The sequence below is a fragment of the Salvelinus sp. IW2-2015 genome, linkage group LG19 (genome assembly GCF_002910315.2).
Source record: "Salvelinus sp. IW2-2015 linkage group LG19, ASM291031v2, whole genome shotgun sequence".
Lineage (NCBI taxonomy): Eukaryota > Metazoa > Chordata > Actinopteri > Salmoniformes > Salmonidae > Salvelinus > Salvelinus sp. IW2-2015.
Window position 1 is genome coordinate 13,468,343 of NC_036859.1, and position 14,244 is coordinate 13,482,586.

The 14,244-nt window shown below is 42.5% G+C and overlaps 1 protein-coding gene across 1 annotated transcript in view; it reads right to left on the minus strand.

Moving 5' to 3' along the window:
* Positions 1-5,793: 5,793 nt before the first annotated feature.
* LOC111978956 (arf-GAP with GTPase, ANK repeat and PH domain-containing protein 3-like) overlaps positions 5,794-14,244 on the minus strand; it is a 231,378-nt gene continuing 222,927 nt past the window's right edge. The window contains exons 17-18 of the mRNA XM_024009205.2: positions 10,353-10,608; positions 5,794-10,040 (exon numbers count right to left, since the gene is read on the minus strand). Coding sequence (XP_023864973.1) covers positions 9,804-10,040; positions 10,353-10,608 — 493 coding nt within the window. The 3' untranslated portion in view covers positions 5,794-9,803. The remainder of the gene's footprint in view (positions 10,041-10,352; positions 10,609-14,244) is intronic.

The window sequence follows — 14,244 nt, forward strand, 5'->3', positions numbered from 1 at the left end:
TGCCACCCCTGTGCTTCACGGTTGGGAAGGCGTTCTTCGGCTTGCAAGCCTCCCCCTTTTTCCTCCAAACATAACGATGGTCATTATGGCCAAACAGTTCTAATTTTGTTTAATCAGACCAGAGGACATTTCTCCAAAAAGTATAATATTTTTTCCCATGTGCAGTTGCAAACCGTAGTCTGGCTTTTTTTATGGCGGTTTTGGAGCAGTGGCTTCTTCATTGCTGAGCGAACTTTCAGGTTATGTCGATATAGGACACGTTTTACTGTGGAAATAGACACTTTTGTACCCGTTTCCTCCAGCATCTTCACAAGGTCCTTTGCTGTTGTTCTGGGATTGATTTGCACTTTTCACACCAACGTACGTTCATCTCTAGGAGACAGAACGCGTCACCTTCCTGAGCTGTATGACGGCTGCGTGGTCCCATGGTGTTTATACTTGCGTACTGTTGTTTGTACAGATGAACGTCGTACCTTCAGGCGTTTGGAAATTGCTCCAAGGATGAACCAGACTTAAGGTCTTTGATTTTCCCATGATGTCAAGCAAAGAGGCACTGAGTTTGAAGGTAGGCCTTGAAATCCATCCACAGGTACACCGCCAATTGACCCAAATTATGTCAATTAGCCTATCAGAAGCTTCTAAAGCCATGACATCATTTTCTGGAATTTTCCAAGCTGTTTAAAGGCACAACCAACTTAGTGTATGTAAACTTCTGACCCACTGGAATTGTGATAAAGTTAATTATAAGTGAAATAATCTGTCTGTACACAGTTGTTGGATAAATTACTTGGGTCATGCACAAAGTAGATGTCCTAACTGATTGCCAAAACTATAGTTTGTAAACAAGACATTTTTAGAGTGGTTGAAAAACGAGTTATAATGACTCCAACCTAAGTGTATGTAAACTTCCAACTTCAACTGTATATTGGCCATATACTACAAACCTAAGAGGGGCCTTATTGCTATTATAAACTGGTTACCAACGTATTTAGAGCTGTAAAAATAAATGTTTTGTCATACAGGTGGTATATGGTCTGATATAGCACGGCTGTTAGCAAATCAGCATTCAGGGCTCGAACCACCCAGTTTATAAATATATATATATATATATATACATTATACATACAAAAGTATGTTGACACACCTTCAAATTAGTGGTTTCGGCTATTTCAGCAACACCTGTTGCTGACAGGTGTATAAAATCGAGCACTCAGCCATGCAATCTCMATAGACAAACATTGTCAGTAGAATGGCCTTACTGAAGCGCTAAGTGACGTTCAACGTGGCACCGTTATAGGATGCCACCTTTCCAACAAGTCAGTTGGTCACATTTCTGCCCTGCTAGAGCTGCACTGGTTAACTGTACTGTAAGTGCTGTTATGGTGAAGAGAAAATGTATTGGTGGTAGGCCACACAAGCTCACAGAACGGGATCACCGAGTGCTTTAGCGCGTAGCGCACAAAGATCGTCTGTCCTCGGTTGCAACACTCGCTACCGAGTTCCAAACTGCTTCTGGAAGCAACGTCAGCACAATAACTGTTTGTTGTAGCTTCATGAACTGGATTTCCATGGCCGAGCAGCCACACACAAGCCAAAGATCACCATGCGTAATTCCAAGCATGGGCTGGAGTGGTGTAAAGCTTGCCGCCATTGGACTCTAGAGCAGTGGAAATGCGTTCTCTGGAGTGATGAATCACGGTTYACCATCTGGCAGTCTGACTGACAAATCTCGGTTTGGCGGATACCAAGAGAATGCTACCTGCCAGAATGCATAGTGCCAACTGTAAAGTTTGGTGGAGGAGGAATAATGGTCTGGGGTTGTTTTTCATGTTTCGGGGTAGGCTCCTTAGTTCCAGTGAAGGGAAATTTTAACGCTACAGCGTACAATGACATTCTAGACAATTCTGTACTTCCAACTTTGTGGCAACAATTTGGGCTCTTTTCCTTTCCTATTTCAGCATGACAACTCCCTTGTGCACAAAGTGAGGCCCATACAGAAATGGTTTATCAAGATCAGTGTGGAAGAACTTGACTGGCCGGCACAGAGCCCTGACCTCAACCTTAACTGCGAGCCAGGCCTAATCGCCCAACATCAATGCCCGACCTCAGTAATGCTCTTGTGGCTGAATGGAAGCAAGTCCCAGCAGCAATGTTCCAACATCTAGTGGAAAGTCTTCCCAATAGAGTTGAGGCTGTTATAGCAGCAAATGGGGGACAAACTCCATATTAATGCCCATGATTTTGAAATTAGATGTTCGACGAGCAGGTGTCCACATACYTTTGGTCATGTAGTGTATTTTCAAAAATGTCTAAAAACACATTTTAACTTCGTTTTTACGGAGTATTGTATGTAGATAGGTGAGATTTTTTTACATTTCATCCTATTTTTAAATTCAGGCTGTAACAACAAAATATAAATTAAGTCAATGAAGAGCCTGTACGCAGGTATACACAGTATAACCACTTACTTTCAGTAGGAATTGCGTATACTCACTTCTTAATTAAGGATCGGACCCTTTTTTCAATTTTCGCCTAAAATGACATACCCAAATCTAACTGCCTGTAGCTCAGGACCTGAAGTAAGGATATGYATATTCATGATACCATTTGGAAGGAAACACTTTGAAGTTTGTGGAAATTATCTGGTAAAAGATAATCCAAACAAAAAAACGAGCGCTTTTTTTTCATCATCTTTGAAATGCAAGAGAAAGGCCATTGTGTATCATTCCAGGTTAGGTGCAATTTAGATGTTGGCCACTAGATGGTAGCAGTGTATGTGCAATGTTTTAGACTGATCAGATGAACCATTACATTTCTGTTCAAAATGTTGTATAAAGTCTGCCCAAATGTGCCTAATTGGTTTATTAATACATTTCAAGTTCATAACTGTGCACTCTCCTCAAACAATAGCATGGTACTCTTTCACTGTAATATCTACTGTAAATTGGAGAGTGCAGTTAGATTAACAAGAATTTAAGCTTTCTGCCCATATGTCCTGGGAAATGTTCTTGTTACTTACAACCTCATGCTAATCACATTAGCGCAAGTTAACTCAATAGAGCCCATAGAGGTTAATCCCCACAATGTGTATCAAAGTAGTGTAGTGGAGATATACGCCATATCAATTAATTTAGCTTATGGAACAGATCAGAATGTTTAGCTAAAAATGTTATTAAACTATTATTTTGAATTTGAATGGTCCTAAATGCAATTTGCGGGAAAACATTGTTCTAAAATGTGCACTGCACATGCAAGCGGATTCATGGACAGAGATAGAAATATCCGTAAAAAATTTAGAAAGAGGGAAGATCTAAAGATGCAACAACTTTCATGGGTTGCTAATATGACTAGGATAATGTCTTTGGCTGCTAGACAATGAAAGAAAGCTGAAAGATAACCAATTGAACAGGAGAAGCATATGAGGAAGCCATTATTAAATAATTGCCTTMACGTTTCTATGGTGGATTTTGGCTATAAGCTACTTGGAAGCAAGATAAGGCGTCACTCATAATATGAAGTAAAACTTCCAGGTTTCAAACAATTAAGAAACGGGAAAAACATTGCAATGCTAATGATAGGCCTAAACGTCGTCTGGTATAATCTTAGAAATAAGGGTTCCAAAAGGGTTCTGCGGCTGTACCCATAGGAGAACCCTTTTTGGTTCCAGGTAGAACTCTTTTGGGTTCCATGAAGAACCCTCTATAGAAAGGGTTCTACATGGAACCCAAAAGGGTTCTTTAAAGGGTTCTCCTATGGGGAGCATCTTTTTTTTCTAAGAGTGTACTTAAATGTAAAATAGATACAAAGTAGCCTGCCTACCTGGCAGAATGATATTATGATTATTTGCATCAATCCAGTGGCTATTTGTTTTGCAAAATCTATCTCATGTGCTACAGAAACACCACTAACTTGCCAGAAAATACCGACCCCACCGTTATGCTTATTTACACTGAGCTGCACTGGGGTCGGAACGCAATTATGGTTACATTAAGATACTGTGGAGCCGGCGCGCGATATAGATCGGAAAACGTACCTCAATGCAGGGATGGGATATACCACTGTACTCCAAATTGTACCTTTATCGACACTGATAATTCAAGTATGTTGAAATACTGCTTGTTTCCCGTAAAACTGGGCTTTCCATCCTCATGCTAGCTAGCAGTACCCACAGCAGTCATTATGGAATGACACATTGTGTTGAACAACAAAAGAGCTGATTGCCTGACACTGCCATTCCAAAATGGCAGCAGTGGCCACTGCTAGCCTTCTGACCCCAGTGCCGCTCAGTGTAAACAAGCGTAACGGTAGGGTCGGTATCTTCTGGCAACACCTAACCAAACAACAGTGCTTGGTGCATGGGCACTTGAATAAGCAAATCTAAATATCTTACATTTTACCCAGACCTCAAAAGTGGTCTCCTGATGTGGTTTACACATTGTTATGGATTTCTAACATCCAATTTGTTGTTTTTCTATTAAAACAGTGTGACTTTGAGAGTGAAACCCGCCAAAATTGGACAAATCTGAAACCAGCCTCATTTATCTGTTTCAATAGTAGGTCTACTATACTACTATTAGTCTACTTGCACAGGACAGCTTGGGTTGGCCTGACTGTGAAAGACCAAAATGGGATTCATMATTTTAGGTCATCCAGAGTTTATGGCACTGTTCCTCACTGAATTTTTCAAACACAGCACGTTTCCGTCGCCGGGTGGACCGTTTGGGAACTTTTTGGCAAAATTAGCGTATACAGTTCTCCAGGCACCACTACACCACTGGTGCTGACATTGTATAGGCTACTCTCTCAACTAAGTGTGTGTGTGTAAGCGCTTAAACACAAACATGTGGCTGTATCACCACCTCAGTCTGCAAAGAGGAAGGAAGAAGGAAAGAAAAGACAAACAGGTAATAAAAGACAACAGAAGAGAAAACCGAGAGGTGAAGCACAGAGTCCCCCTGTATTAGCGAGAGCAGATAAGCTGAAAATGAGGAGTGGATTAGTGGTGTGCTTTGACGCGTCTCGACACTGAGACCTTTCACTTTCCCCCGCCGCGTCATAATGCCTGTCATGCTGCCTGACACTAAGCCTGGCTCTTTATCTTAATCCTCCTTACTGAGAGACTATTTGGACTATTGGGGGGCCCCATGAGCAGGAAGTGGAAGGGTAGAGGGTGCAACACCACTTAGCTGAAGGGCTGGCAGAGTAAGGAAGCATCAGAGCTCTGTCCTCTGCCAAGGTCTGGTACTCCTGAAACGCAATAATAACTATGGTATTCACACAATACACATTAATACCAAATGGAATACACTAAACATTAATACTAACGGAATACACAACATACACCAACAGGCTATCCTCAGTGTCCCAAAACTGATGCTCATTTGAAACACAGTACTAGGAGTGGATTGTCTTTATTGTCTAACTTCAATGTATCTGACTGAGTGAAGCTGGCTATTGATCCTACATCTATGACCTACTGTATATAGAAGAATACTTTTWAATGTATTAATCCTAGATATTGAAACAGGAAATCATATATTGGCACATCACATAATCATCCATGTACAGCATATCACACATACGATTAGGTAGGAAGTGCCAKTAAGAAAATGGAGGGCTCGTGTAAGACAGCTGAGTTTGAAATGTTGCCTTGGGAGTGGCCCCTTGGTTTTAAGAGTGGTCGCAACGTAAGCTTCTGCTTCAGATGATGCTAGCACATAGAGTACATACACAAGTACATCACTTACACAAGTCAGTCAAAGAAGATGCAAAGAGAGAGACACATTTCAAACATTTTGTTATTTCCCAAATCCAGGAAAGGCTACATAGTTTTATTGGAGTGTTTGATGAATAGGTCAACAGTCAGCCAAGCATCCAAGCACACAGCAGCTAACTCTTTAGCTTTATGCTTTGTCTCACGTTCCGAACGTAAAGAGAGAAAAAAATACAATAGAAAAATTAAACAAAAACAAACAATATTTACATACTGCATTATAAATATGTCAAATGTACATCATTATACACAAAGTACCTCAAATGGTCAGATAATGTAGCTACATTGAGACCTAACCAAAGTACCTAAAAATATGCTTGAGAACAATGATGAAAAAATTGAAAAGATATCAAAATAGGGTTTACAAGTCAAGGAAGACTGACTGTAAAAAACAAAAATATTTTCAATTGTTTGACTGGGAGCTTGTCTGGTCATAGAGAACCTGGGTACGTCCGAAATAGTAACCTACTCCGTTTATAGTGGACTACTTTTGACCAGGTATCGCATTGAACTCTGGTCAAAAGTAGTGCACTATTTAGGCAATWGGGTGCCATATCAGAACAGCCCGTCTTTGGGGGGAAACATTTTGCTTAGAATAATGGTTATAGTCAGGCAGCGTTAACAGTAGTGGGGAAGGGAAATATTACAAGGGTGAATATGGTCCTATGGCATCAGGTAAGTATATACCTCAAACTCCTCTATAGGAAATAATCTACTACCGTATATCAGACATACTTTGAAATGTACTTGAGAATTCATTGAAATACGTTGGTGCCATGGTGGTTTGTACACGTACTGTACACCTACTGTACACCAAAGGAAAAGGCCAACTCGTCAATGTAGTTATAACGTAAGGCTGTCTACAAGCTCTGTTGACCATCAGTCTAAATGTAATTTGGTTGAATCTGAGGGCCAATTCAGGACAACAGGGATGAAAGCGAATACTGTATTTGACACTATTCCTGATTGACCACATCTTTATATCTTGTGGGTTTCAATAAACTACAAATACTGAGGGAACACAGCGGGGGGGGGGGCAAAGCTGGTTTAAATGTCCTCATTACAACCAGTTTACAACCAGGTTATAATATGGTTGTAACCAGGTTGTACTGACGTAATTCCAACCAGTTTAGCCTGCTGGGAAATAACAAAACCATGTAGATAATGTAACAGCGTTAATATGAAGAGCCTTTGCCCTGTAAACATAAACACTGCCATAGTACATTTAAAGACCAGAAAACTGGGTTTTAATTTCAAACCTTAAAACGGCAGAAGARCGAGGAAAATGAAATGTCTCTATATACTTTATGCCAATACCACTTGAATGTTCCTGTTGTGAAAGTCCCTCCTCCATCTTGTTTTGTCTCGTCTATATATATACACATATGATATTATCATGAAGAATTACCATAAAAACTGTCAAGTTATCTTGGCTTTTCTCTCCATCCCATCTTGACCCTTTTAGTCTCTATCTCCATGGTTTGACACTTGAATGTACCTGTTTTGGTCCCTTGAGTAAGGGTGAGGGGTTGGATGGTTCGTTAAAGTCACATTGGTTGTAGAGGAATTGAGATGGAAAGCTTCAAAACGACTCCAGTAGTCAACGTTAATCCACACCACTTCAGGATAAGTCTTATTGGAGGACGAGCTACTGTTTACTAGGGGTTGGAACCAACCAACCAATCGTACTTTCCAATCGTTTCGTTCTGAACAGAACCACCACTTTATTTTATTCCGTTCCACTGTTCCGACCAGCAAAATAAAGTACTGAACCATTCCATTTTCTATCATTCCTTTTTGGCCTGTGGAATGAACAGTTTTTTACATTTAGTTCAATAAATTACTTCACCAATCAGGGCAGATAGAGCAGCTTGCTATGGAGCGGGCAAACTAGTTGTTAACATGTGTGATGGACAGACAAGTGTAGGGGGCGAGATGCGATTCCCCTGGGTGGGGAGAGCGAGAGGGTGGAGGAGGAGGCGTGGCTTGTTATGACATGCATTATCCGAATTAATCCCACCGAATTATACTCTACCTACAGAGGAGCGGTTTCTATGCAAGCGCTGGGCCTTGGTGATTGGTGAGTCCGGTCCACTCTGAGAGTTCCGAGGGCTGGCTTAATGCTGGACCAGAGCTAGTTAACAAGCTTGTTTGTGCAGAGCGGCACCATAATTAAAAACACGTCTTYCTTTTCGTAGTTAATAAATCCAATGTGAAACGTGATAACTATAGTATCCTTAACAAGCATTGAAAAAAGTGAATCCATTCTTCTCTAGCCAATAAAAAATCTCTCCCCGTCTTCAGAATCACACTTGTAATGTCAGTACAGTAGCCTATGCTTCGGGGGGGGGGTAGCCTAAACACGCACAGGCAAAGATTTCCAGCTTGCAGGCACTGGTATACGTTTCTGAGTGACAGAGTGAGGGCTTTGCATAGGCTCTTTGTTGCGTTTCTTTGTGTGCCTGGAAAAAAATTCCCCGAAACATAAAATAACATTATTAACCGGTTCCCATGCTTTTAAAATAACAGATAATTTCCTCGCTTCTGTTTCACAAAAATGTTATTTTCCTGTTTTCGGTTCCAACCCCTGCTTGTTACAGTGGTCTGTACTTGAAAACACCTTTTTTTGCTCCAAAAACCTTTTAGTCAAACAACTATAAATGCTGGCCTTTTCTCCCAATGGTGTCCGTACACAGATTTACCCAGTCACTTCCTGTCTCTCCTTCATTCACACACGCRCACACACATGTGCACCGCACACACCCACACACGCACCACATAGTTCACATCAACAAAAGACATATAATCATGAGTACCAATATACAGGGCCTTCGGCTACAAGAGGTGAACAGACATTCCATTATGCCTGCAGGGGCCAGGTTATGTGATCTGTGTCAAATAGTTATCAACACTCTTCAAATCCATCCAAAAATTACTCCAACAAAGCTCTCTTAATGATACAATTTCCTTCCTTCAATCATTCCTCTGAATGATTTCTGATTGAAGAGGCATTTTTACAAAAACCAATCGACATGATGCTCATAAAACAGACCCTCAATTCCCTTATAATCATGGATGATTTGCAAGCAGGACGTGATCAGGGTGGAAGAACAAATGACTCACTTAACTATCTCCCAAAATTCTCCCATTGTGCAATCATCTCTGAAATGTCAAATTATGATTTAAACCTTTTGCCCGTAAGTAAAGTATTTCAATCATTTTTGACCTTCCACCTAGACATGCGTTGCTTTTTTACATGAATGGCATGTCAAGAGTTTGATGGCTTCATAGTACCAATACTAACTGGTTAATTTAGAACCTTCTGAATTCTGAAATTGGTGGGCTATGGAGGACTTGTTGTAAACCCTATTACACTATCTATAGGAATAGTTTCTTTCCTGTATGACTATGGATGATACCACTCATTAAACGCTGTGCGTCCAACATGGAAGTTCCTTTGGAGTATCTAAAAGCAAAATGTTATGAAGGTGTTTATCTTTCTCTATATAGGGATAAAAGCATTATGGGAGGGAGTTTGTCATTTCATCAAACAGCACAATATAAACACAGTTTGGCTCCAACAGAGGACGACAGGAAAGAAAATGTTCAAGCATAGAAATTAACTGTTTTACTAGAGAGGGGAGGGGTGAGCCATTCATTTGGTTGATGCTTAATAACAATAAAAAGCTTTAAACTGATCATGATTGTTACTCACAGACAGTACCGCTGTGCCAATGATATGAGAAAACAACAACCAAACAAGTACAATATACAATGTCCACCAGGTAAGCCTGCCTCTCTCAGCATCTTGGAATATCTCTATCCTGTCCGTTGCGCCCAAAAAAGCCTCCACTGTCAGTCATTCAGTTTAGGTTACACAGTATGAAGCGGAATAGGAGGAGAATGGGGACTGGGAGAGTAGTACGGTCACTGGGTCTTCTATGGGGACACAGTGTGTTTATGTTCACGGCCTTGGTGATCGGTGAGTCAAGTCTACTCCGGTCTGCTCTGGGATGATCCACTCCTGGTCCTACATTATACTGACACTGCGGTTGAGCTCACTGAGGGCATTGTTGTTGTTGACGTTAGGGTTGGGGTTAACATTGGGGTTTCTGCGGCTCATGTTGGGGGTGGTGAGGCTGCTGTCCGGGTCATTGGGGCAGCCGTGCTGGAGCAGGATGTCAGAACACTCCTGGCTTCCTGCCCGGCGGGCGCAGGACAGCGGCGTCTGGCCGCGCGCGTCCCGACTTTTCACGTCCACACCGTACTGAGGGAACAGATGAGAGGTGTGAGGAGGAGAAGTGGACTGGACAGAGAAAGGTGTAGTTGACATTGTGGTCTAGCTAGTTGAGCAGATTCACTCAAAGAACTGCATTTTCCTCCACAGCCAGGAGTTTTTCCTGGTCGTGTCAACATGCTTAGGAAACACTCCTGACCCTGACCATAAATTTTCCCTATCTATCTAACTTTTTAACCATCTTATCTTATTCATTATCATTCAATCTTTATTCAACCAGGAAGATAATCAACCTTTAATCAAGGTTGAAAACCATCCCCTCTCAAACCCCAACCTACTCACCCAGATGAGGAGCTGGGTGATGACCACGTTGGCCATGGCACAGGACAGATGCAGGGCGGTGCGTCCGTCCCCGTCTCCGTACGTCTCGTTGACCTCCTCCTTGGTGCCGTGGGCCAGCAGCAGCACCACCAGCCTCAGGTCGTCCTCCACCACGGCCCGGAGCAGCTGCTGCCCCAGGGGCACATCCGACTGGGGGAGACCCACCAGGAACAGCTTCTGGTCATACTTAGCCCGGATCCACCGCTCCCTTTCCTCCCTGGTGGTGAGGAAAGAGAGAAGAGATATGACATAGAGGGTTAAAGAGGGAAAGTGAGGTTACAGAGGACCGAAAAACAAGAAACAATGATAAAATTGTAAAATGGGATTTTCTATTAAATAAATAGATCGTTTGTAATCTAAAGCCATGATAATTATTCACAAGAGGAGCTTTTGTGATCGGCGGGAGGGTAGGGATCCAAGGAAATTCTGGCAGGTTTTGGAGTAACTGTATTCCGCAGTACTCATAGGGCCTAGACCACATGCGGCCACTTAAGAACGATCCTTAAGAACAATCCTAACAGTCACGCCATTGTCTCAATCATGTATTTTCTCTAATAGGGAGCCTAGTGTAGCCTCTGAGTGTCAGGACACTGACGATGAAAGGGCTCAGTGGAGGGGCCAGATGTTGAAACTGTATCCCACCTCCACTGATAATCGTCTGCAGCAGGAGAGTTACAGTCTAGCCAGCTATCTAAAGGTTACACATTGTGAACAGCATGTCTGCTGTGGACAATACAGGACAGGAGGAAAGGGGGACATGTTTTTATCAGTGCTGTCAGCCATCAGTCGGAAAGGGATAACTGGAGGATCCCCCACAAAGGAGACTTCCTGCGCTTGGGCCCCGGCCTCCCCTGGGGTGCCCGGGATGGGAAGCCGATCGATGGGCCTGAATGGCAGACAGAGAGGCGGACTGGAGCTGGGGCTGGGCCTCCTTCAGTTATAGAGCCAGAGAATGGAGAGGAGCAGAGGAGGAGGGACCTATCTCCCTCCACTCTCTGCTAGTCAGACTTCTATCTCTACATCGCTCTACATCTTGAATCTTGACTCCCCAGTTCTCTTTTCTCCCACCCACACACAAACTGCAATACCATCCAAATAGCATTGGATTTAAAAAAGAAAATCAATACAGTGAATGGCTGGGCATGCTCAGTGTGGCTCTGACCCCGCGACCCCGTCAAGTGGAGTGATAAGGGAAGTAGAAAGGGGCTGTTGTTTGGGCGTCTGGGTGAGTGACAGAGAAAAGGGGCTCACACTGATATGGTAAAACGACTCTGTCGCTGGTTGGAGTGACAAGGATCCCCCAGGACACTGACTGCCAACGGGTCTGTATGGACACTAACGTCACTTTACACTTCAAAATATCAGTAAGTAAGCCTAAAAAACAGACAAAATTACAAATAATTACAAATGTTAGAATGACGCCATCGGTCTGAAGACAATGCTCAAACTGACTCGTGGCTATGTCCCAATGTCTACACTAGCACACCATCAGAAATCCATGCCCAATATGTTGCTTTATTTTAAGGGGTATGCTAGTATGGATATTGGACCAGAGTTTACTGTATACAGTGCATTCGGAAAGTATTCAGACCCCTTGAATTTTTTCAAATTTTGTTACGTTCTAAAATGGATTCAATTGTTTTTTATTATTATTATCAATCAACACACAATAACCCATAATGACAAAGCAAAAACAGGTTTGTTGATTTTTTTGCTAATTTAAAAAAATGTACAACTTAAATATCACATTTACAAAAGTATTGAGACCCTTTACTCAGTACTCTGTTGAAGCACCTTTGGCAGCGATTACAGCCTTGAGTCTTCTTGGGTATGAAGCTACATGCTTGGCACACCTGTATTTGGGGAGTTTCTCCCATTCTTCTCTGCAGAGCCTCTCAAGTTCTATCAGGTTGGATAGGAAGCATCGCTGCACAGTTATTTTCAGGTCTCTCCAGTTCGATTGGGTTCGAGTCCGGGCTCTGGCTGGGCCACTCAAGGACATTCAGAGACGTGTCCACTCCTGGAGCCGGTTTTCATCAAGGATCTCTCTTTACTTTGCGCCGTTCATCTTTCCCTCGATCCTGACTAGTCTCCTAGTCCCTGTCGCTGAAAAACATCCCCACAGCATGATGCTGCCACCACCATGCTTCACCCTAGCGATGGTGCCAGGTTTCCTCCAGACGTGACGCTTGGCATTCAGGCCAAAGAGTTCAATCTTGGTTTCATCAGACCAGAGGATCTGGTTTCTCATGGTCTGAGAGTACTTTAGGTCTTTTGGCAACTCCAAGCGGGCTGTCATGTGCCTTTTTACTGATGAGTGGCTTCCGTCTGGCCATTCTACCATAAAGGCCTGATTGGTGGAGTGCTGCAGAGACGGTTGTCCTTCTGGAATGTTCTCCCATCTCCATAGAGGAACTCTGGAGCTCTGTCAGTGACCAATGGGTTCTTGGTCACCTCCCTGACCAAGGCCCTTCTCTCTTGATTGCTCAGTTTGGCCGGGAAGTCAGCTCTAGGAAGAGTCTTGGTGGTTCCAAACTTCTTCCATTTAGGAATGATGGAGGCCACTGTGTTCTTGGGGACCTTTGGTTTTTGCTCTGACATCCACTGTCAACTGTGGGACCTTATATAGACAGGTGTGTGCTTTTCCAAATCATGTCCAACCAATAGAATTTTCCACAGGTGGACAAACATTTTAATATATTTTTTGTTGTTGTATTTTCTTAAAATTGCATTGTTGGTTAAGGGCTTGTAAGTAAGCATTTCACTGTAAGGTCTACACCTGTTGTATTCGACGCATGTGACAAATCAAATATTATTTTACTTGAATCAAGTTGTTGAAACACCTCAAGGATGATCAATGGAAACAGGATGCACCTGCACCTTTATTTTTAATAAATTTGCAACATTTTCTAAAAATCTGTTTTTGCTTTGTCTTCATGGGGTATTGTGTGTAGATTGGTGAGGAGTTTTTTTTATTTAATCCATTTGAGAATAAGGCTGTAACGTAACAAAATGTGGGAAAAGTCAAGGGGTCTGAATACTTTCCCGATTGCAATGTATAGTACAGTATGTCACCTGCCAGGCCCACTAGCTCTCAGCAGCATCAGCCTTAACTAAAGGGGCTAATTAACCTACCTCTCCTCTCCACTGACAGACCTGGCCCATATCACAGCTGCCTTTGTCAGTGCCCGCACGGAATTTGATTAACTGCTAACCACCATTACTAGTTCATAAAGCTCAGCCTGGCAGATAAAGCAGTCACCCTGAACTCTTGCATTGTCCTTTACACATTAAAGGATTGCTAATTACACTGGGAGAAGGGAAATTGTTTTATGTTTAGTGAGGAGTTCAGTAATACCACAAAGCCTGCATACATGCTTATAACCAGTTTTAAAGCATTATACCTCAAGGTTAAGTTAAGTGTTACTTATGAGATTCTTCAAATTAGCTCAATGGTACAGGCATAACTCTAAACCCACCTTACGACTTCCTGAAAAGCATTAAAACAGTGGAAAAAGGATCTCTCCCGTGGGTGAATAACTATTTTCTTAAGGCTGGCGATTGGAGCAGCGATTGGAGCAGCCAGCAGTTTTATGGTGTAAGCCCTCCATCAAACCCCAGTCTGTCATTATGTGAGAACAAGGCTGGTAGTGGATCAATGGCAGACCAGAACCAGCGGATTGCTCTGGTTAGGAGGCTGACAGCCCCACCCCCCTGGTTTTCACTTTCAAACTCAGGAACCAAGTCCTTTTAAAAACATTCCCCGGCCCTTTTCTGAAACCGAGAATCAATTACGTGTCAAACGTTAAACTATATGTGATCGATTTGGTAATAGTCAGATGTACTGCCTAAT